Source organism: Dasypus novemcinctus, chromosome 31 (assembly GCF_030445035.2).
Source record: "Dasypus novemcinctus isolate mDasNov1 chromosome 31, mDasNov1.1.hap2, whole genome shotgun sequence".
Lineage (NCBI taxonomy): Eukaryota > Metazoa > Chordata > Mammalia > Cingulata > Dasypodidae > Dasypus > Dasypus novemcinctus.
In genome coordinates, this window is record NC_080703.1 from 25141886 (window position 1) to 25166477 (window position 24592).

Here is a 24592-nt window from a genome sequence, read left to right on the forward strand (position 1 = left end):
TCACCTTCCACTACTCTCGCTTCCTCACGTTGCGGGCAGTTTTCACTCTGGGCTCTAGCTCTTTGCACACGGGGCGCATCCCACCAGCAAAGGGCTCTAGAGTCTGAAAGGCTGGGTGCCAGCTCTAGGAGGGCTCTGAAGGAGGGACGGCCCGCCACCCGCCACCCCGTTTCCAGGGGGACGTGGTCCCAGAGGCCTGAGAAACAAGGGTCGGCAAAAGTGGGCCCCGCTTCCCCCGGATCCGGCCATGACAAATGGGTTGCGGTTTCGCCTGAAAGGATTCTGGGAACCTCAAAGGTCCCGCGCTCCGGGGTAAAACACGGCAAAGGCAGGTGGGCAGCCTTGGGCTTCTCGGCCGGGTGGGATCTCCAGGGCTTCCCTCGGCCTCTGTTTGCAGGGAGCCTAGAGCGGGCCGGAGCCTGCCCTGCGCCCGGCTGGCGGGCTGGCGGGCAGGAGGGCCGGCCGGGGCTTGCTTACCACTGTCGTCCAGGGCACCTGCGGAATCCGGGTGTAGGTCATCGTGATGTAGACGACGAGGAAGAAGACGGTCAGCACCCAGTAAAACACGGCCACGAACATGACCCAGCCGAAGGCGGGCACCCGGAAGTACTCGGTGCCCGTGATCAGCGTCCACACCAGCAGCCCCAGGACCTGTCACGCGACAGACGGAGGAGGAGGAGAAAAGGGACCAAAGGAGAAGAGGAGGGAAAGAAGGAAATGCGGACAGAGGGAGAAAAAACAAACGATTAGAATACCAGGCATATATACAAACACAAAACTTAAAACATAAAATGGGGACTGCAGACTCATGTGCCACCGGCTTCCAGGAAGGTAAAATAAATCAACTTTGTAGGCTCGGCAGGACCGGTGGCAAACAAAGAAAGTCCTATGTCTTGTCTTAAGGGGGCAGTCTCTACTCAGTTCCAGCCCAGTGTTGCTAAGTTGTGAGCCAGTTCTTCCAGGTCCTCCACTGTTTTTTCCAGGAGACCACAAAAACTAAAATTTGTACACAATCATCTTGATTTTTAAACGTGAGCACTGGGGAGGGGATGTGGCTCAGGCAGTTGGGTGCCTGCCTCCCCCATGGGAGGCCCTAGGTTTGGTTTCCAGTGCCTCCTAAATAATAAGATGAGCAGACAACGAGCTGACAACAAGTAGGCACAACGAGCAGATAAATGAGGGAGCCATCTGGGGAAGGGGAGGAAATAAATAAATTTTAACAACAACTAAAAATGTTACCACTAATTAAGAGTCTTAAAACCACCTTGAGGAACAAAACAATACACATCCATGGCTGGTATTTTCTCACAAGCTTATACTTGCCAAGAGAAGGCTACAGGTCCTCTCAGAGGTGGTCCCAGGATGCACCTGCTCTCAAGGGATGACCCTCTGGCCATTCCCATCTGCTGTGCTGCCCTCCTTGAAGATGGCAAATCAGTGGCCAGGAGAGCTTTCAGGAAGGAGAGTGAGAAAGTGCCCAGTCCAGATACAGCCACCCAGGATTTTATTAAAAGTAGCTCCTACCCAAACTGATTTAAACATTCAATGCAACACCAATCAAAATTCCAACAGCCTACTTTACAGAATTAGAAAAGATGATTACCAAATTCATTTGGAAGGGAAAGTGCACCTGAATAGCCAAAGGCATTCTAAAAAGAAGAGCAGCATGGGAGGAATTTCACTGCTTGGCCTTGAAACATATTATAAAGCTACAGTGGTCAAAACAGCACGGTCCTGGCATAAAGACAGACACATTGGTCATTAGAACAGAATTGAGAGTCCAGAAATAAACCATCACTTCTACAGTCAATTGGTTTTTGACAAACTACCAAGTCCATGTTAACAGGACAAAACAGGCTCTTCAACAAATGGTGCTGGGACAACTGGGTATCTACAACCAAAAGAATGAAAGAGGGCCCCTATTTCACTTGCTATACAAGAATCAGCTCAAAATGGATCAAAGACATAAATATAAAAGCCAGGACCATAAAACTACTAGAAGAAAATGAAGGGAAACATCTTTAAGACTTTATAGTAGGTGGTGGTTTCTTGGATCTTACACCCAAAGCACGTGCAACAGAAGAAAAAACAGATAAATGGGACCTCCTCAAAATTAAATGCTTTTGCACTTCAGAGGACTTTGTCAAAGGGTGAAAAGGCAGTCGACTCAATGGGAGAAAATATTTGGAAATCACATGTCAGATAAGGATTTAATATCCAAGATATATAAAGAGATATTACAACTCAACAATAAAAAGACAAGCAACCCAATTAAAAAATGGGCAAAAGACTTGAACAGACATTTGTCCAAAGAAGAAATACAAAAGGCAAAAAAAAAAAAAAAAAAAGCACATGAAAAAATGCTCACCATCACTAATGATTAGGGAACTGCAAATTAAAAGTACAATGAGATATCATTTCACACCTATGAGAATGGCCACTATTAAAAAGACAGAGAACTACGAGTGTTGGAGAGGATGTAAAGAGGTAGGAACCCTTATTCACTGCTGGTGGGAATGCAGAATGGTACAGCCACTGTGGAGGACTGTTTGGCAGTTCCCAAGGAAGTTGAATATAGACTTGCCATGGGACCCTGCAATACCACTATTGGGTATATACCCAGAAGAACTGAGAGCAGTGACATGAAGAGACATCCGCACACCGATGTTCACAGTGGCATTATCCACAATGACCAAAAGTTGGAAACAACCCAGGTGTCCATCAATCGATGAACAGATAAACTGTGGTGTAGTCAGATGATGGAACATTACGCAGCTGTAAGAAGAAATGAAGTCGTGACGCAGATGACAACACAGATGAACCAGGAGGACATTATGTTGAGCGAAGCAAGCCAGACACAAAAGGACAAATACCATACGGTTGCGTTGCTATGAACCAAATTCATCGTGTAATATAATGCATGATTCAAAAAATAAATGTATACATATCCAAGATGTTTGAGAAATGGATGTATTTATTCAACTGTATTTTCTTTTTATTGTGTAATTACTGTTTATATTTTCAATTATTAAATGCACAAAATAAAGTTAAATAGAGGGGAAAAAAAGGTAGCACATCTATCCCAGGGTCCGTTGCCCAACTCTACACCACTCCTGGGTGAGATGAAATCCAAAGCGATGTCAACGCCATTCACTGACTAAATGGGGACTTCAGGGAGAAAGAAACCATCTAAATAACGGCTTGGGCGCCGCAGAAAGGAAAGCCGGAGCACATCTCCCAATCCAGCCCCTCACAGGAGCCTTTATTCCTTAGTCATGAACGAGTATCTGGACCCCATCGCCAGGGGGCCACAACTGGAGTCGCCCGCAGGCTCCAGCTGCAAGCCCTGTGCGCTGTGGGACCCGGGACGCGTGGCTGCGCGTCCGTTTTAGCTTTCCTCGTGGTCTCGTGGAACACAATACCAAAGTTGCTCCAATCGTGAAGCACTGACTTAATATTTGAGTATCTACAGTGTGCCAGGCTTCCTGCCACGGGGCCCTGGAGGTGACATGGGGACAGGCTGTGCAGACCCTGATCCACCTAACTGAAATTACCATCATGAAAAATGCTACCGGGGAAAATCAAGTGCATGACAAGGGCCCCGGATAGGGGCGAAAAGCATCGGTGAGGGCCATGTGGGGCAATGACATTAAAGCTGGACCTGAAGAGCTGGCGAGACAGCGCAGGAAGACGGTATGCCAGCAGGGCACGGCGCGGGCGGGCGATGAAGGTGGGAAGGGCTGGGCTGTGTGGAGGTGAGGGTGGAGAGGATATCGGTGCCAGGAATTAAAGTCAGATTACAAAACTCCAAGTGGGAGAAGACCATGTTTGCAGGGCCAGTGTGGTGGCAGAGCATACTGGGAAGTGAGCGAACCCAAGACACATTTCAGGGGTAGACGAGACCTTAGGTAGAGCAGATACGCGAAGGGGAGGCGTGGGGTAAGGCAGAGTGACCTCTGGGTTTCTGGGGAGATTTGCTTAGTGGGTTGAGGTGCCATTTATTCAGCTGGAACAACGAAAGAGGGGCAGGCAAAGGGGGCTGTCGGTCATGAGTTCAGTTTCCGGTCTACCTGGCTAGATGGAGTGGCGGATCTCGAGACAGAGAGCAGAAGCAGCGGATGTTGCGGCAGCAAGAGTTAGATCCCTCTAGAAAAGAATACTTACTGCAAAGAGGAGGCCCTCAGGCAGGTCTCCAAGAGGTGTTTTTTTTTTTTAAGTATTTCTCTCTCCATCCCCCTCGTTGTTTGCTTGCTGTCTGCTCTCTGTGTCTGTTCGTTGTGCACTCCTCTTCTTTTTAGGAGGCACCGGGAACCGAACCCTGGACTTCCTGTGTGGGAGGGAGGTGCTGAATCTCATGAGCCACCTCAGCTCCTTCCAAGAGGCATTTTAAACTATTTCCTGAGAGGAGCCCATCACTGCAACATTTTGAATGAATGCCTCTGCTAGGGAGCTGGTAACAGACCAACCGTTGCTGTTTTCTCTTCTCTAGAACTGGCAGGTTGACATGCTTTTATTTGCGTGATATTGTATACGAATTCCAAGGAAAAGATGCTTCATGGAGATGTAGTTTTGTGCTCACCTCTGTGGCACCAAAATTTGCCTTAAGAGGAGATGCACAAATTTCAGGGGTGTACAACGCAAAAGCACTCAGAAGGGGGTTTTTTGGCTTGAATTCCTCACTGACAGGTAAACCGATACAGGTGTTTTTGACATCCAGTTGCAATAGGAAGACTGGAAATAGGTGTAACTGGGCAGGGCAGGCTCTGAACCAAATGGCAGGCTTCTTGATTCAAACAGAAAGGGTCAGAAGGGCCCCCCCCAACCAATGATTCATGTAGGAAACCTAACCAAATCATCTGTGGGCTTATGCCATCTCTCCACAGGGCAGCAAGGGTTTAGGCACTTCCAGCACGAACTTGTGTCCAGCTAAACAGGCTCAGCTAACAGCCTTTGGCTCTGAAGTCAAGAACGTTTTTCATCATTAGAGCAAGAGGAGCCCACAGTCTACAGACGCTTGGTCTAGGGGGTTAGCAGGGGTCATCTTTTACACACGGGGTAATAGCACCAACAGAGCTAGCTCTTGCCCAGCAGCCACCTTTCGCCCATGACCTCACTTGCAAACACTGTAAAAAGAATGACCCTGTCAAGAAAAGAATTGTTCGACCCAAGTGCATTGCCTGGGTAACGGAAATATATCCAGCAGCAAACCTCTCTCCCACGATCGCCGATGCCGAAGAAAAGAATTCTACAAAAACGTTATTCATCCCGTGCTTTGGAGGTATGGATGTGTGTTTAGACAAACCCTAGCCCTTTATTTGCTTAGACTACAAAAGCACCGTCGGCTTTTTCCCTGCTAAGCATTTTTAAGCGAAGATATTTTTTCTGAATGGCAGAGCTAATAAATGTAGGTAAAAAATTAACACAGAAGTGCATAGCGGGATGACAAGCCTGCTTCCCTACACATCAGTTTAAAATTCAAGAGAGGGAAGCGGACTTGGCCCAGTGGTTAGAGTGTCTGTCTACCACGTGGGAGGTCTGCGGTTCAAACCCCGGGCCTCCTTGACCCGTGTGGAGCTGGCCCACGCGCAGTGCTGATGTGCGCAAGGAGTGCCCTGCCATGCAGGGGTGTCCCCACATAGGGGAGCCCCATGTGCAAGGAGTGCACCCTGTAAGGAGAGCCGCCCAGCGCGAAAAAAGCGCAGCCTGCCCAGGAATGGTGCCACACACACGGAGAGCTGACACAAGAAGATGCCGCAACAAAAAGAGACACAGATTCCCGTGCCGCTGACAACAACAGAAGTGGACAAAGAAGACGCCGCAAATAGACACAGAGAACAGACAACTGGGGTGGTAGGGCGGAGGGAAGGGGAGAGAAATAAATAAAATAAACAAGTCTTTAAAAAAAATAAAAAAGTAAAATTCAAGAGATGTCAATACCAAAAATGTTGTAGCTATCCTTCCTAACTTCTTTCCTTGCATTTCTAACCACCCACCTGCTTATCCCTTTCTGTTTCTCTTATAAATGTGGCTACTCTGTATATATTGCCTGTAACTTTCTTTTCTCAGGCAGCAGTGCCACGGAGGACATCCTGCCACGCTACTACACACAGATGCCAATGTTAACAGTCGCCCATTTTTCCACAATTGTGGAACCAGTCTCCTGTTGATGGAAATTTGGGTTGTCTCCTTTACTTTTGTTCGTAGAGAACTGCCCAGGGAACATTCTTATAATATATAATTTTGTTTTTTTACAGGATAAATTTATAGAAAGAATTTCCAGGATATGTGTATATAAATACTACTTTTATCTATTCCCCTCCATGGCATCCCCTTCTGTCTGCTTTATTGTTTGTGCTTGCTGCCTGCTCGTTGCATCTGCTTGTTGTGTGCTCGCTGTGTCTACTCATCTTCTTTAGGAGGCACTGGGAACAGAACCCAGGACCTTCCTTGTGGCAGGTGGGTGCCCAACCACTTGAGCCACACCCGCTCCCTTTTTGTTGTGTCTCCTCGTTGCATCTCCTCATTGCATCATCCCATTGTGTCCGCTAGCTGTCTGCTTGTCTTCTTTAGGAGGCATCGGGAACCAAACCTGGGACCTCCCATGTGGGAGGCGGGCACCCAACTGCTTGGGCTACATCCGCTCCCCTCCAGGATGCTATCAGCTTTCTGCAGAGGTACTGCCAGGTTGCCCTCCCAAGACCCTGAGCACGTTTACCCCCTCACCAGTGGATGGATGTTCTTTCCTGTCACACTCACCAGAATAAATCCCCATGCTTAAAATGATTAAAAAACCCAATTTAAAAAAATCCCATGTTACGCCTTTCCTGCTTGACTGAAATGTAGCCTAGAGGAGAGAGTGCAGTCCTAAGAGAAGAGCTCTGCGAGTCGTCACTAAGTGAACAGACCCGTGTCTCTAGCCTCCAGGTCAAGAAACGGAACACGACCCGCTCCCTGGAAGCGCCATCACCACTTCGAGTTTAGTCCTGCCCTCCTCCGAGGGTAACGACTACCGTGTCTCCTGTTACCCTAGACTCCTTCTGCCTGTTTCGGAGCTCCCTATACATGGGATGGTAAAGTGCGGCCCCATGTCTGGCTTCTTTTGCTCGACACTGAGATTCATCGCGGACACTGAATGTAGTTCATTCTCCAGGGCACGAGCAGTGGCTCTCAGCCCCGGGCGGGCGTCAGCATCACTTGGGGGGCGTGGGAAATGCAGGTCCTACCCACCCCCCCCCCCCAGCCCTGCCTTCTGATCCTTCTAGGATGGGTCCCGAGAATTTGCGTTTCTAACAAGCTGCCAGGCGACGCTGAGGCCATACTTTAAGACCCCCTGGCGCACAGCTTTCTCCTCCATCTGCTTTAATTTGCACGTTACCGACCCGCGGAGATGATGGTGGAGAATCTTTTCAAATGCTTACTTAGCTATGTATAGTTCTTCCCTTACCTATGGATAGGTTTAAAAAATCATTTTCTTATCGATTTGTAGGAGGTCTTGATGTCAGAGGGACAGTAACCTAACTAGATAGGTGGCAAGTCTATTTCTTAACTGGCTTAATTTTTTTTTTTTGAACTAATTCCAAACTTACAGGACAGTTGCAAAACTAATACAAACCCTGGCAGAAAAACTCCAACACATGTTCCCCACCCAGATATTCAGATCCTCAGCTTTTAATGTTTTGCTGCATTTGCTGTACCATTTTATCTATTTTCTAAACGTTCGAGAATAGGTTGTATACATGATGTTCTTTATTTTTTTTTTTAAGATTTATTTATTTCTCTCCCCTTCCTCTTCCCCCCCACCCCGGTTGTCTGTTCTCTCTGTCTATTTGCTGCGTCTTCTTCTTTGTCCGCTTCTGTTGTTGTCAGCGGCACAGGAATCTGTGTTTCTTTTTGTTGCGTCATCTTGTTGTGTCAGCTCTCCGTGTGTGTGGCGCCATTCCTGGGCAGGCTGCACTTTCTTTCGCGCTGGGTGGCTCTCCTTACGGGGTGCACTCCTTGCGTGTGGGGCTCCCCTACGTGGGGGACACCCCTACGTGGCAGGGCACTCCTTGCGCGCATCAGCACTGCGCATGGGCCAGCTCCACACGGGTCAAGGAGGCCCGGGGTTTGAACCGTGGACCTCCCATGTGGTAGACAGATGCCCTAACCACTGGGCCAAGTCCGCTTCCCACACAATGCTCTTTAAACACTTAATACGTCCATGTACATTTCCTAAGAACAAGGACATTCTCTTATGTAACCATGTTAAATACAAGTGATCAAGATCAAGAATTTTCATGTTCACGGGGAGTGGCTAGAGCTGAGTGGCTGAACTCCTACTTCCCACGTCCGAGGTCCCAGGTTCAATCCCCGGGACCTCCTTAAACAATTAACATTTATATAAAGCTTGTAGACTCTATTCCAATTTGTTCATATATCCCAGTAATGTCCCCTTGGGCATCTTCTCCTCCATGATTAGATCTGGTCCAGGATCTTGCACTGCTTTTCCTTGTCATTATCTCTTTAATTTCTCTCTCTCTTTTTTAAATTGTGGAAACATATACACAAAACAAATTTCCCATCTCAGTCACTCCCAAGCATACAATTCAGTGGGATTAGTCAAACTCACCATGTTGTGCTACCCTTACCATCGTCCATTACCAGAATTTTCCATCACCCAAAAGAGAAACCCTGTACCCATATGCATGGACCCCCTTTCTGCCTCCCCTCCCCACCCCACCCCTACCACTGGTAACTGGTATCCTCCTGTCTGTCTTAATAAATGTGCATATTCTACATCATATTAGTGTAATCATACCACACCTGTCCCTTTGTGTCTGATTTATTTTACTCAACATGACGTCTTCGAGGTTCATTTATGCAACAGCATGTATCAACACTTCAGGCCTTTTTAAAAAAAGTTTTATTTTTTTATTTTTTTGTGGTGCTGGGGCTGGGACTTGAACCCCGGACCTTGTATGTGGGAAGCTGGCGCTCGACCACTGAGCCACATCGGCAAACCCTGATTTGGTATGTTTTCGTTTGTTTGCTTGTTGTTTTTCTTTTTAGGAGGCCCCGGGGATCGAACATGGGACCTTCCATGTGGGAAGCAGGTGCTCAACCGCTTGAGCCACATCTGCTTCCCACTTTATTTTATTTTATTTTATTTTTTGAGGTACTGGGGCTGGGGATTGAACCTGGGACCTTGTATGTGGGAAGCTGGCACTTGATCCCTGAGCCACATCGGCTCCCTTCATTCCTTTTTATTAAAAAATATTTTTATTAATCCTCCCCACACCCCCCACGTCCCCCCATCGTCTGCTCTCTGTGTCCATTCGCTGTGTGTTCTGCTGTGTCTGCTTGCGTTCTCATTAGGCGGTTCCGGGAACTGATCCTGGGACTTTCCGGAGTAGGAGAGAGGCGATTACTCAAAAGAGCGCCACCCCAACTCCCTGTTCTGCTACGTCTTCTCGTTTTCTCTCTGTCGCTTGTGTCATCTTGCTGCACTAGCTCTCTGCATCAGCTGGCACTCCCTTGTGGGGCAGCTTTCCCGTGTGGGGCGACATTCCCATGCAGGGTGGCACTCCTGCGCGGGGCCACATTCCTGAGTGGGCAGCACACCGCGTGGGCCGGCTCGCCTTCACCAGGAGGCCCTGGGCATCCAACCCTGGACCTCCTATATGGTAGGCAGGAGCCCAATTGCTTGAGCCACATCCATTTCCCCCTTCATTCCTTTTTAAGGCTGAATAATATTCCATTGTATATATACATTCTCATGCTTTTATGGTTTTAGTGTTTTGCGTTTATATGATTTTGCTGTTCGTTGTTGATAGCGGATGGATTCTCTAAGGTAAAGAGTCCTATGTTTTAGTGAACAAAGAGGTTTTTTCCTTTCCTCCCCCATGAAAAATAAGGTAATGAGCTCAATCAAATACATTTCCTGTATCTCCCTTTTAAAATTAAATACAGTATTCCTAATATGCTCATCACAAACATCAAATAGTTCAATTACAGGTCTGCACTGCTGAATGAGACTGCTTTCCCCTATTCTGAATACGACCAGACATCTGTGTTTGGCAAAGAACAACATTTTTTTGTTTTGTTTTGTTTTTCAAGGAGGTACCAGGGTTTGAACCCGAGACCTTGTACATGGGAAGCAGGTACTCAACCACTGAGCTATACCCGCTCCCATATGAACAGAGCTTTTAGAGTTGAAAATCACGGTCACCTTTTGTGGCTCTGAGTGAGCTGATTCTAACAGCCATCCTCTGCTCTGTCTTTTTTTTTTTTTTTTTTTAAGATTTATTTATTTCCCCTCCTCCGCCAACCCCAGTTGTCTATTCTCTGTGTCTATTTGCTACGTCTTCGTTTTCCGCTTCTGTTGTCAGCGGCACGGGAATCTGTGTTTCTTTTTGTGGCATCATCTTGCTGTGTCAGCTCTCCGTGTGTGCAGCACTATTCCTGGGCAGGCTGCACTTTCTTTCGCACTGCGTGGCTCTCCTTATGGGTGCACTCCCTGCGCGTGGGGCTCCCCTATGCAGGGACACCCCTGCGTGGCAGGGCACTCCTTGCACGCATCAGCACTGTGCATGGGCCAGCTCCACACGGGTCAAGGAGGCCCGGGCTTTGAACCCTGGACCTCCCATGTGGTAGGCGGACGCCCTCACCACTGGGCCAAGTCCGCTTCCCCTCTGCTCTGTCTTTACACCCTCTCCCCGCCCCCCCACCTTCTCGATTCTAATATCCAATGGACTAAGAGGTCTTAGATTTTTAAAACTTGTACCAGAAGACACAATAAGCTTGTGAGCGAGGAGCTCTCCCGTGGAGTCAAGTCCATGTGCCCTGTGACAGCTCTTCTGCAGACAGGCATTAACTCATGGCTGCGTTAAAGGGTCTCATTTATTCAAACGCTGACTGAGCAGCTACTATGACTCTTGGGACACCACTGGGGGGCAGAGCGTGCTGCACTGCTAGAGCTCACGGTTGGACGGTTTGTGCCTGCCTTTAGCCTTGAGTGGGAGCCCCATTACTGCGTCTTGAGAACAGTCAGGTGACTCTGATGATTAACCGGGCTGTCCCAGGAGCAATGGACCAGCTGGTCCTGGCCGGCGAGGACCAGGTGAGCTGCACTATTTCCCAGGCTTTGTATTATTCACCGTGCCCATTCTCTGCAATAAAGGGGAGCTGGAAATCAGCCGTTGTGGATCTACTCTTGTGTACCCTGCTCCGAGAGACTCACAATATTACCATGTCTGACGGCTCTTCTCTTGACGTTGGCTTGACGTGGCGCACATGCTACCGTTCATTCATTCATTCAAAGCCTCACGGAGTTCTCCCGGGAGGTACCGTGGCGAGGGACAAACAGACATGGTCTCTGCCTCCAGGGGAGGCTCATCGTCATTTAACTAGGAAGTGTGAGAAGTCCCATGAGAGGACACGTGGCTAATCTGAGCAAGTAAAGCCTGAGGACCTGACCCGGTGTGGATGTGTGGGGGACGTTTAAGATTTGAATGGCTGACTAGGCATCAGCTGGGGTGACGGAGGGAATGCCAAGGCTCTGGAACGGACACCGTATCTGGTGAGCCCCAGGCTGGCGCTGAGCTTAGACGTGACAATCCGATGGCAGCTCCGCTCCCACCCGGCGTCAGACACCAGCCTCCAAGGAAGGCACCTTTGCTCGAAGTTGAGACTCACTTCACAGTGACTTGAGGCCACAGAACGCTGGTGCTGGAAGGAACCAATCCCTCATTTTACAGATGGAGAAACTGAGTCAAGAGAAGGTCAGGAGACAGAGCTACTGGCCTAGAGCCATAGAACCAGGGTTGAGCTGCGACGTCCGGTCTGCTGCTCTTTTACTTTATCCCGTGGCGCCTTGGTTTCTTGCTGCCCCATTCTCTCCTCTCCGCTGATTGAGGGGCTGCTGCTCCTGGTGGAAGTGGCAGACTGCAAAGCAGAGTTTGCTTACTGGGGAAGTTGCATACCCTGGCACCCTGCAGTCATTGTGCTAGGATCCTACTCGCTGCCCTTGGGCAAGCTACGAACCCCAGCCTCAGGATTTCATCTATGAAATGGGGACTCAGAAGCTCTCCTCCCAGGGTTGTGCGGGGACAAAACTAATGAGTAAGTAATACACGCCCAGCAGTACTCGGTACGCGCCAGGCGCTGGCCCAGCTACCCTATCGCGGTGATATTAACGTGATCACCAGGGTGTACCATGACTCTTAGGAGCCACCTCTCCCCGACTCCTTTTTTGGGTGAAGAACTCCCCTTTTCTCATGTCACTTAAGATATTCATACTCAAATGGAGCCAAGGCGTCTCGTCTATTATTTTCAGCTCCTGAATGGATGGACTGAACCTGAGGACTCTCCTGAGAGCAATAATGGCACCAAGATGTCGGGCTAAGGCAACTGGGAGTAGATGACCTCTAACCTCTGTCCTCCCTGCCCAGGCCGGACACCTTCCAAGCCACAAGTGCCACCGAGTCACCACGGTTCCCGTTTCCGTTTGCCAAAGGGCTGTCGATGCCAAGTACCAGAAATCGGTTGGCTTTTATAAAGGAGGATTAAAAGCTTCCAGTTGCCAAGGTCATGAAAAGGCCAAACCCAGGCACGAGGGGGACGCCTCCTCGCCTCAGCAGCCGCCTGGAGGCCGCGTGCGGCCCTGTGGTGAAGCAAGATGGCCGCCGCCGCGGCCCAGGCCTCTCCTTTCCGCCCTGGCTTCTCCTTCCCCGCCGGGCCTCTCCTTTCTGCCTGGGCCTCTCCTTCCCCGCCGGGCCTCGCCTTTCCCCCCGGGCCTCTCCTTTCCGCCCGGGCCTCTCCTTTCCGCCCGGGCCTCTCCTTTCCGCCCGGGCCTCTCCTTTCCGCCAGGGCCTCTCCTTTCCGCCCGGGCCTCTCCTTTCCGCCCGGGCCTCTCCTTTCCGCCCGGGCCTCTCCTTTCCGCCAGGGCCTCGCATTTCCCCCTGGGCCTCTCCTTTCCGCCCGGGCCTCTCCTTTCCGCCCGGGCCTCTCCTTTCCGCCCGGGCCTCTCCTTCCCCGCCGGGCCTCTCCTTTCCGCCCAGGCCTCTCCTTTCTGCCCAGGCCTCTCCTTTCCACCCGGGCCCACCCGTTCCCCTGGAGCTGGTCAGTGGGCCCAGGCGCTGAGGTGGCCAGCTTGGCTGAGCCTGTGGTCCTCTCTCTCCCCGCCTAGGGCTTGTTTCTTTCCGGGCCTCCTAAACCAGTCTCCTCTATTCCACTGTCCCTTCAGCTGTAAGCTCCCAGGCGGGTGGCTCATCTCTCCCCGGGGCCTCAGCCATTTGTTCCTGTCACAGGGCAGGCTCACAAACGGCAGCTCCGTTTATATCCGCCCCAGGAAGGCCCCTCGACTGAATTTAATGCCAACAAAGGGTATCACACCCAGAGGAATCGATTCGTTCACAAACATAATCTTGCCCTCTTCTGGAGTTTCATAAAATAATCCCAAACTGCCACCGGTGCCACGTCCCTTAGTGATCTTGTTTGATTAAACAGTCTAACGCTGAGGCCACTGGGCCTGGTTGAAAGATTCAGGCTTTGGCTTCTCACCAGCTGTGACTGGGCAAATCAGTTTCATTGGTTTAACTGATATTTATCGAGCACCTACTGTGTGCCAAGACCCCAGAGATGACAAAATTCAGCTCCTTCTTCTTCACCGGGGGTTGACAAACTATGGCCCATGGCTGTGTGTGGCCTGCTGTGTACAGCCCATTTGTTCACGTACCGTCTTGGGCTGTTTTCCTGCTACAACAGCAGAGCAGGTGGCCTGTGGTCTGCAAAACTTAAAATATTTACTATCCGGCCTTTCACAGAAAAGTTTGCCGATTCCCGTTCTTTACCACCTCCATGTATACCCTCTACGCCAGCACATACACCCGCATGCTCTTGTGTACACATACTTAGAGCTTTGATCCCTGCATTGTTCAAATCCGTCAGGTTATTAACGCATGGGTCAGCAAAGGTGATCACGCAGCAAGTCCACCCCGTCCCTGGACCGTCAGAGAACCCCAGGATCCTCAAGCCGGGCTCTCCCTACAGCTGGATAATTCTTTATAGTGTCCGGCGACCCTAGTCATCTCTCCTCTTCAGCCAGCCTGGAGATCTCTTCCTGCTTCCACTAGGGGGCGGCCAAACCCCGCTTATGGAAGATTACGGCGCTGTAAGAAGAGCACTGGTCAAGGAAGAGAGGCCAGAGCGGACCACCTGGCGGATTAGTTCCTACCCCTAAAACACACACACACACTCCAAAGAGGAGACAGAATGTGGAAGAATAAGCTTGACTCTCACCCATGAGAACCAGATGCTGCCTGGGGAACAGATCTGATGAGAAATCAGGGAAAGTGGATGTGGCTCAAGAGACTGAGCTCCCGCCTACCACATGCGAGGTGCCTGCTTTGTTTCCCAGTGCCTCTAAAGAAGACAGCGAGCTGGTGCGACGGGCAGGCTTGGCAAGCTGACACAACAAGATGATGCAACAAGAGACACAAGAAGAAAAACCATAAGGAGAGACACAACAAAGAAGGGAGCGGAGGTTCCTGGTGCTTCCTAAAGAGGACAAACAGGATGGCAAGCTGGTGTGACGGGCAGGCGTGGTGAGCTATGCTACAAGATGGCATGACAAGTGACACAAGAGGGTAAACATAATGAGAGACACAACAAAGCAGGGAATGGAGGTGGCTTAGGCGATTAGGCGCCTCCCACATCAGAGGTCCAGGGTCAGGGTCCTGGTGCCTTGTAAAGAAACAAGACGAAAAGACACAGCAAGTGCAAACAAAGGGGGTGGGGAGAGAAAATAAATAAAATCTTTAAAAATATATATAGAGAGAGTCAGGGGGAGCCGATGTGGCTCAAGTGATTGAGCTCCCGCCTACCACATGGGAGGTCTCAGGTTTGGTTCCCAGTGCCTCCTAAAGAAGATGAGCGAGACAGCAAGCTGACGCCCACAAGATCACACAAGAGACATGAGGAAAACAGAATGAGAGATACAACAAAGCAGGGAGTGGAGGTAGCTCAAGCAACTAGGTGCCTCCTTTCCACATCAGAGGTCCTGCGTTCGGTTCCTGGTGCCACCTAAAAAAAGAAGAAGAGCAGACAACAGACAGACATAGCAAATGCACAACGAGAAGGTGGGGAGAAATAAATCTTAAAAAAAAATACATATATATATGTATGTATATGTATATATATAGTCAGCTGGCTGACACAGGACTAACAGAAAGACTTTCAGGGGTAAATTTAGCTCACAAGTTGACAGCCTCTTCCTTGTATCCCTGCAAGCGTTTTACAGACGTGTGTTCTGTCCACTATAGGACAGGCTGTGGGGCAAGGACCGTGCCCTCTCTGGGCCTCTGCTTCCCAGTCTGGGAATGGGAGGATGGGGTGAGAGCAGCAGTTCTCCAATGGGAGCGCGGCAGGACTGGGAGGAGCACATCAGACTTACCCGGGGGAGTTTCTGGGTCTTTCTCCCACTTTCAAACACACCATGAATGAGTGCCCCTCGCTGGCCCTCCCTGCCGTCACGCTGGAGGACAAAACGTGGGTGTTGTGAGTAATTTGTGACTGGCTAATACCCTGTCCAACATTGTACGGTCAACCAGAGCCCAGCACCAGGCAATACCCCGGGACCCCGATATGCCAGGGGAATGGAAATCTGCATCTTGGGCTAACCACGTGCGGTGGCTTCCAGAGATGTCCACAAGTTCTTCGACACTCCTGCCTTCAGAAGATGAGCCGATTGCGCCTCCTGAACGTGGGCTTGGCTTACTACCCTACTTCTGATGAGTGGAGCGTGGCTGAAATGACGCCTTGTGGCTTGCAGGCGAGATGGTAACAAAGACACAGCTTCCCCTGGGCTGGCTCGCTCTTGGGTCCCTTGCTCAGGGGATGTCGGCCGCCATGTTGCCAGGACACTCAAGCAGTCGTGTGGAGACGGGCTCACCAGGCGCCGGCGCCAATTTGCTAGCCACAGAAGGAAGGACCTTGGAAGCAGATCCTGCAGCCCCAGGCAAGGCTTAGGTGACTCAGTTTCTGACCCAAACTCACTGTGAGTGAGAAGAAATAGATGTTTACTGCTGTTTTAAGTTTTGAGGGTAAAAAAGCCACTTGCCATGGATGACTAATACTATAAGTTCCATCCAGTTTTGGCTTGTATACAAAAGGTAGTATGGTAGGTAGAGAGGACATCAGAATAAGAAATCACAAGAACAACAACAACAACAACAAAAAAAACAGTAAAAAAGAAAAAAAAAATCAGGAGACCTGGATTTGTCACTTGCTTGCTGGGTGCCCAAGTTATTTCCCCTCTGAGCCTCAGTCTGTCCCTCCACAAGGTGGGCGCAGCACCATTGAGTTTGCTGAAGAGACTAAAGGTGTTTTGTGGTCTGCAAAGATCTAGCTAAAGAGCAGTGATGACTAGTCTCATGGGTTTTTCCTTCCATTAAATACGAATCAATGCTCGGCATGACTGGCATTTTGAAAGTTAAAAGTCCTGGAGTGCTTAGTCCATGAAACAAAGAAAGGGGCAGTGTCTGTGCCCATAATTAGAAAAGCTGGGCTCAGGGCGCTGAGGAACCTCTAGAGCAGGAGCTGATGAACTTTCCGGAAAGGGGTAATTAGAAACTATTTTGATCTGTTGCAATTACGCAACTCTGCCATTGTAACATAAAAGCTGTCGTAGACCACAGGTAAATAAACGGGAAGAGCTATGTTCCGATAAAACTTTATTTACAAAAGAAAGGGGGGCAGGATGGATTTAGCTGGAGGGCCATAATTTGCTGCACCTTGTTCTACAGCCTGGTTTCTCAGAGTGTGTGGGCCCCAGACAAGCAGCACAGCATCATCCAAGAGCCGGATCCCAGACCCTGGTGGGGTAGGGCCCAGCAATATGTTTTTTTCCTTTTAAGGTTATTTTTATTTATTTATTTCTCCCTGCCCTCTCGTGGTCTGCACTTGCTGTTTCTGTTCATCTTCCTTTTTCCCTTAGGAGGCACTGGACCTCTGATGTGGGAGGGAGCTGCCTAATCACTCGAGACAACTCCGTTCCCTGCTTTGTTGTGTCTCTCATTATGTTTTCCTTCTTGTGTCTCTTGTTGCATCAGCTTGCCGCACCTGCCCATCATGTCAGCTTGCTGTCTTGCTTGTCTTCTTTATTAGGCACTGGGAACCGAACCAGGCACCCCCGTGTGGTAGGCGGGAGCTCAATCACTTAAGATTTATCTGCTTCCCAGCAATATATATATATTTTAAGATTTATTTATTTATTTAATCCCCCCCGCCCCCGGTTGTCTGTTCTCTGTGTCTATTTGCTGCATCTTGTTTCTTTGTCTGCTTCTGTTGTCATCAGCGGCACGGGAAGTGTGGGCGGCGCCATTCCTGGGCAGGCTGCACTTTCTTTCATGCTGGGCGGCTCTCCTTACGGGGTGCACTCCTTGCGTGTGGGGCTCCCCTACGCAGGGGACACCCCTTACGTGGCACGGCACTCCTTGCGTGCATCAGCACTGCGCGTGGGCCAGCTCCACACGGGTCAAGGAGGCCCGGGATTTGAACTGCGGACCTCCCATGTGGTAGACAGACGCCCTAACCACTGGGCCAAGTCCGTTTCCCCCCAGCAATATATTTTAACAAGCCCTCACCCACCTTCCTCCTCTCCTTCCACTGAGTGCTCCATGCCCCAAGGACTTAAAACAATCGTGGCTGCCAATGACCCGATCAGAGACCTCACGGACAACACACACCATCTCAATATCCTCTGCTAAGCAAGGAGAAACGAATTCGTGGTCCTGGAGCACCCGGTGAGCCAAGTAGCAGCCAGGTCTAGCTAATTAGTCAAAGCCTAGTCTTAAAGAAAGAAAAACAACAAAACACCCTTCAAGCAAAGAGCCTGGATTAGGCAATACCCCAAGGCCAGCTCTGTCCGCAGCCCTGGACAGGGTCCATTTGTTCTCAAATGCCAACCCAACACTCTACTTGCGTCTTTGAACATTGCTCCTTTCTGAAAGCTGCTTTCCTTCCTTTCCGGTGAAGCACGGGGTTATAAAAGGCAAAGCAGAAAAAGGACACCCTTTTTTTTTTTTTTTTAAATCAATTTTATTGATACATATTAAGAAAACATACAGTTCATCCCAAGTGAACAATCAATGGTGTGTGGTACAATCAAGGGCTGTGCATTCATCACTTCAATCGTTATTAGAGCGTTTTCGTTATTTCAAGAATAATAATAAAACACAAAAAAATTCCTCACGTCTCAGTCTATGTTAAAAGGATCCCTTCTAAGGAACGGGAGAAGAGAGAAGAGAGCAATATGAAAAGAGGATGAGGAAGGAACGGGGAGGGGTCAGCAGACAAGGGCTTGTCCACTTCTGCGTGGGAGCCAGACACTTGATCCCGTAACGACAGTGACTCTCTGGTCTCTAACTGCCACCAGCACCTGCCTAGAATATTACCAGTTACTCGCACTTGGTCTCAGTTAGCCTCGCCAAGGCCACGGGACGGACTTCTGCAATGGCCACACTAGAGAGGGCACTGAGGCCTGCGAAACGCCGTACGCAGCTGGCCGGGCCTCAGCTCCAAGCCAGGTCTGGACACCCCTCGAGTCCCTTCTCCTGCAGGCCCCGGGACCCTCCTCTGCCCAGGGGCCCGCGGCACCGTCCGGGGCCAAGGGCACGTCCTCCACGTGCCAGCCTTGCTTTGCGCCGACTCCCCTTTATCCCAGAGGCCCTGTAGGGACGGTTCCTACCTGAGCCAGCCACTTCGGGCTTCCTACCTTTAGCAGGCAGGCGACGAGGCCAAGAGCCGAGACGCTGCGGGAGCTCAGTGGACGTCTGGGGACCCAAGGTCCCACGGCCACCCCTTGAGGCCACCTCCAGAGAACAGAAATAAAATCAAATGACGAGGATGGAGACACGTTTCCTTCCAGAGCTGTGGGGTGCGATGGACCGCACCTCCTCGTGGGGAGACGGGGTGCTCCGGGGGGCTCGCCACCGCCGCCCGGGGGCAGCCGGTCACCTGCGGGGTCCGCCCGCCCTCTTGATGCTTAACTGCCTCCCAGGGCTGAAATAAGACGGGGCTTCACCCTGGAGCCAGAGTTCTGCTTTTCCACCTCATGGGTCTCCCCGCTTCCATGGAGCTGAAAGGGCCCTGGCAACACAGACGCCTCCTGGGAATCTACATGCTTTGTCACGTCCATTTATTTTATTTTATATATTTTTTGAGGCATCAGGGGCTGGGGATTGAACCTGGGGCCTTGGATGTGGGAAGCTGGTGCTCAACCGCTGAGCCGTATCAGCTCCCCTGAGTTGGATTTTTTCATTTGTTTGGCTTGTTGGTTTTCACTGGGAACCGAACCTGGGACCCCATGAGTGGGAGGCGGGCACTCAACTGCTTGAGCCACATCTGCTGCTTTGTGTCCATTTTTTTTAAAAAAAGATTAGTTTATTCATTTACCTCCACCCCTGGCCTCTCTGTGTCCATTTGCTGCGTGTTCTTCTGTGTCTGCTCATCTTCTCTTTAGGCAGCACCAGGAACCGATCCTGGGGACTTCTGGAGTGGGAGAGAGGTGCTCGATCTCTTGTGCCACCTCAGCTCCCTGGTCTGCTGCGCCTCTTATTGTCTCTCCTCTGTGTCTTTTTGTTGCGTCATCTTGCTGCGCCAGTTCTCTGCGCGGGCCAGCCCGCCTTCACCAGGAGGCCCGGGGAATCGAACCCTGGACCTCCCACATGGTAGATGGAAGCCTAATCGTTCGAGTCACATCTGCGTCTCACGTCCATTTTTAATTCCGTGGTTCGTGGGTTATCAGGCCTTTTTGGTTTCTTCCAAACAACAACAACAACGAAAAGGAAATTTAGGGAAGCCATAAGTCACGTCCGTCACCCCAGGAAGCACCTGGGAACAGGCCCCCTGCGGCACGTCCGCTCTGCTCCGTCCGCCTTTGCGCCCACGGCCACGAGCTGGGCCAGGCCGGGCGGGGGGGCCACAGCCGTGGCCAACCGGGCCAGGCTGCTGACCTGGAGACAAAGTTTGGGAATGTCGAGGCCCCAGGAGGGTGAGCGTGACGTCCACGCTGTCACACAGCCTTTTGCCCGGGCGAGCCGGTCTGCGGCCGATGGGAGGTCAGCCGCTGCCCCTGCCCCCAAATGCCAGGAGGGCCCTTGGCTGGCCCCGCCTTCCGGGAGATGAGCACACGCACGCTCAAGGCAGGAGTCGCGCAGTCCTGGCTCTCTCCGCAAAGCAGCTGGGGGGACGCCTGGGGGTCTCTGGAGACAGAGCAGTCGTGCCCTCCCTTCCCTTCGCCTCCACCTGAAGAGCCCCGGAAGGATGGCGTTCTCGTCCCTGGCTGGGCCTCCGGCCTCCCCACCTGGGCAGGGAGCAGGCAGGCCCGTAAGGAGAGGCATTGCCCCAAGGGGGGCCGCGAACCCCCCCCACCCAAGATGGTCTCCCCTTCCAGACGGCGTGCACCTGGGACCACGGCCCCCCAGGGAGGCTGGGGGGTGCCCGGCACCCCGCGGGGCAGGCAGGAGCAGGGCAGCCACTGGCTGACCACAGCACTCCCTCCTGCAGCTTCCCCTTTTGGCCAGGGGGATTTCACCGGGCATTCGTTTAAACTCTGATTTTTATACTACAGCAGAATACAAAGTGAGGTGTATTTTAAAAACACGTCGATGAAATTTAAGCCCTGCTGAGTGGGAGACTGCAAGCTTCTTTGCCCGCGTGGGTTTTTTGGTGGAAAAGTGGAAATGGCATACTCTTAGGCTGCAGGTAGAAGCCATGGGCAGATGTACACCCAGCAACACAGAAGGCCTTTCAGACGTGCTCAACGAGAAAGGAGAAAATGAGACACGGCGCAGAGCTCCCCTGACTACCTTATGAGCCGCGGGTTCTCATTCAACAGCTCTGGGTGGCGCCTGACGTTTCCTTTTTATTTTTAAAGATTTATTTTACTTATTTCTCCCCCCTCGCTTCGTCGTTTTGTGCTTGCTGTCTGCTCCGTGTCTATTTGGTGTGTGCTCTCTGGGCCTGCTCATCTTCTTTTTAGGAGGTACCGGGAATCAAACCCGGGACCTCCCGTGAGGAAGGGAGGCACCTGATCACTTGAGCCACCTCCACTCCCAGCTTGTTGTCTCTCTCACTGTGTCTCTTCGTTGTGTCTCATTGTGTCATCCTGTTGCGTCAGCTCACTGAGCCAGCCAATTGTGTTAGCTTGCTGTGTTGCACTTGTCTTCTTTAGGAGGCACGGGGACTCGAACCTGGGACCTTCTGTGTGGTAGGCAGGAGCCCAACTGCTTTAGCCACACCCACTTCCCAAACTCCCAACGCTGCTAGCCCATGCACCAAGCTGAGTAGCACGGAGCTAGATGAGGGGTCAGCAAACTACAACCTGTGGGGCAAATCTGGCTCACCACCTGCTTTTTCATCTAGTCCACAAGCTAAGAAAGATTTTATATTTTTACATGGTTGGAAAAAAATCAAAAGAAGACTAACAGTTTGTGACCCATGAAAATTACATGAAATTCAAATTTCAGCGTCCACAAATAAAATGTTATTGGCATATGGTCGCGCGCATTCATTCCTGCATGTCCACGGCTGCTTTTGTGCCGCAACGGCAGAGCTGAAAAGTTGCAGCAGAGACCACGTGGGCCACAAAGCCGAAGGCAGTTATTAGCCGGCCCGTTACAGAAAACGTTTGCCCACCCCTGATCGTGACCATTAGCCTCTGTGGAAATTTAAACACAGACGTTTCAAACCTTCCTGCCTTGTAAGAATACGTACAGGGAGCAGATGTGGCTCAAGGGGCTGAGCGCCTGCTTCCCACACGGGGGTCCCGGGTTCGGTTCCCAGTGCCCCCTAAAAACAAAAACAAACAACAAGCAACGAAAAACCAACTCGGGGGAGCCGATGTGGCTCAGTGGTTGAGCGCCAGCTTCCCCTGCATGAGGTCTGGGGTCCAACCCCCTGCCCAGGAACCTCTAAAAAAAAGAATACATACAAAGATATTCATCAGACACATAGTAATGGTAAGCCACGGGGGGTGGCAGCAAGGAATGAGGATATAAAGCGACAAATAAAACCAGACGGGCTTTGCAAGATCCCTGAGGCTTCGGTGCCAGGAACCGGGGGGCGAAATTCACTTACTTCTCTTTCCCCAGGGTCCTTTGGGGTTCGAGGAGAAGCGCCTGAGGGGTCTCGCCCGGCCTCCCCGCCTCGCAGGGTCCGGAGGCCTCATCGTCTTGGCTCTGTTCTCGGGGGACAGGCACTTTGTGCAGACACGAGGTGCAGGGAGGCCCCCGGGTCTGCTCAGAACAGCAGCCTCCCCACCCAGCTCAACAGCCCCGCTCCTCACCGTCCCCCCGAGAGGGCCTTGGGCCTGACGGCCAGATCTCCGTGCGCACCTCCCTTTGGTGGCCTCCCCTCTCCACTCTGCTCCTCCACGGTCACCAAAACCCACTCGGATTTGGCCTGAGATTCTACCCGAGTCGAGAAGCTTCCGCCCTCTTCAGGTGGGTCTCCCGAGGCAGAGCTCAGTTCCCTTGCTGCAGATATGAGGATTCTGTTGTCCCCAGAGGTCACCGTCCCCATGGCCAGCCTGTGGCGGGCAGGACTAGAACCCAGGTCCCGCCATCCTGTGACAGGCTGTCTCCAACCTGGCCCCCCACGGGCAACTCTGCTTTTCTTATGCCATTGTACTTCCGGAGGACTTAAATGTCATCCTCCAGAATTTGCTTGTGCGAGTTTCTTTTTTTTTTTTTAAGATTTATTCCCGCTCCCCCCCCCCCCCCAGCTGTCTGCTCTCTGTGTACATTCGCTGTGTGTTCTTCCGTGTCCGCTTGCATTCTCGGTGGCACCAGGAATCTGTGTCTCTTTTTGTTGCATCACCTTGCTGTGTCAGCTCTCCGTGTGTGCAGCGCCACTCCTGGGCACGCTGCGCTTTTTTCACAGGGGGCAGCTCTCCTTGTGGGTTACACTCCTTGCACGTGGAGCTCCCCTGCACGGGGGACACCCCTGCGTGGCACAGTATTCCTTGTGCGCAGCAGTACTGCGCATGGGCCAGCTCCACACAGGTTAAGAGGCTCTGATTTATCGAACCCTGGACCCTCCATATGGTAGGCGGATGCTCTATCAGTTGAGCCACAGCTGCTTCCCTGTGCCATTTCCTTGATGGATACTGGGAGTCTATGAAGTTACCCACACACTCATGCGTTCTAATATTTACTGGTTATAGTTTCACCTATTAGCATAAAGAATCGCAACAGAGGAGAAGATCCGTTTGTCAGATTATTGAAGACTGTCAGGGCAATTTCCCCTATTGATTTCGTTCTTCCTCATCTGACCTATAAAAACAGATTTCTGCCTACAGTAAAGCAGGAGTGGAATCCTCCAGTTGCCCTCTGGAAGGCCCCTGTCTGCTGAATCTATCACTTTGTAACTGAAAAATGCAATTCCTACAATTCTGCTTGGGAGTCTCAATTTCAAGCTTCTATTCCAGGAAGTGGAAAGCGAAAACCTTTAGGCATTCAAAGCAGGAAACTTCCTCAAAAACAAGTGTCCCTTGATAGATCATGCATTCTAAAGCACGCCAGCCATTTTTTCAAACAGACAACATCAGAAACGATGACAGATGACAAAATTCTGCGTCTGTGGCTCCCACAGCTTCCTCAGGGAACTCCAACAAGAAACCAGAATGGGGAAGTGGATTTGGCTCAACTGATAGAATGTCCGCCTACCATATGGAGGGTCCAGGGGTCAAACCCAGGACCTCCTAACCCGTGTGGAGCTGGCCCACACCCAGTGCTGATGCACGCAAGGAGAGCTGTGCCACGCAGGGGCGTCCCCATGTAGGGGAGCCCCACATGCAAGGAGTGTGCCCTGTAAGGAGAGCCTCCCAGCGCAAAAAAAGTGGAGCCTGCCCAGGAATGGCGCCGCACACACGGAGAGCTGACACAGCAAGATGACGCAACAAAAAGAAACACAGATTCCTGGTGCCACTGAGAATGCAAGTGGACACAGAAGAACACACAGCGAATGGACACAGAGAGCAGACAACGGGGGGAAGGGAAGAGAAATAAATAAAAAAAATAAAAACCAAACCAAACCAAACCCAGAATGGTCCAGAGTCTCAGAGTGAGGGCGGCGTGGTGGATGACTAAGCCTTCTCTCAAAGGCATGGACTCCAGACCGGGGCGGAGAAGAGCCAGAGCTTGTGACCACGCAGCCCTCTTTGTGTGCTCCTTATCCCAGCCAGCTTCCAGAAGCTGCAAGAAGCCTGACAGTGCGTCTCCAACCAAGCACGTGTTTGGCTGAAACACTGTTCTTTGGACACGCCACTCCAGCTTTTCTCTACTGGGATTTTGACTCTAAGTGACCCCGACTATTTGGTCAGGGGTTTCTCAGAGTTGCAATTTGCCAGCTTCAAGTGTGTGCATTCCAGTGACTTCAAGAAGTTCCTGATAACTTCATTTTTAATAATAACAGCAGTGTGTTTGTGATTGAACATTTGGAAAATCGAGAAAAGCAAACAACAAATCATTCATCCAGCAGAAGCTCTTGGGTGCAGGCACTTCAAATGTTTATGATTTTTCCCCATCCTAAAGCATGATGAACAAGAGCGAGA

The 24592-nt window shown here is 51.0% G+C and overlaps 1 protein-coding gene across 2 annotated transcripts in view; it reads right to left on the minus strand.

Annotated features, from left to right (window-relative positions):
• CMTM8 (CKLF like MARVEL transmembrane domain containing 8) overlaps nucleotides 1–24592 on the minus strand; it is a 120176-nt gene that overhangs the window by 15262 nt on the left and 80322 nt on the right. For both annotated transcript variants that reach the window (XM_004471169.4, XM_058290758.1), the window contains one exon: nucleotides 478–651. In XM_004471169.4, coding sequence (XP_004471226.2) covers nucleotides 478–651 — 174 coding nt within the window. The remainder of the gene's footprint in view (nucleotides 1–477; nucleotides 652–24592) is intronic.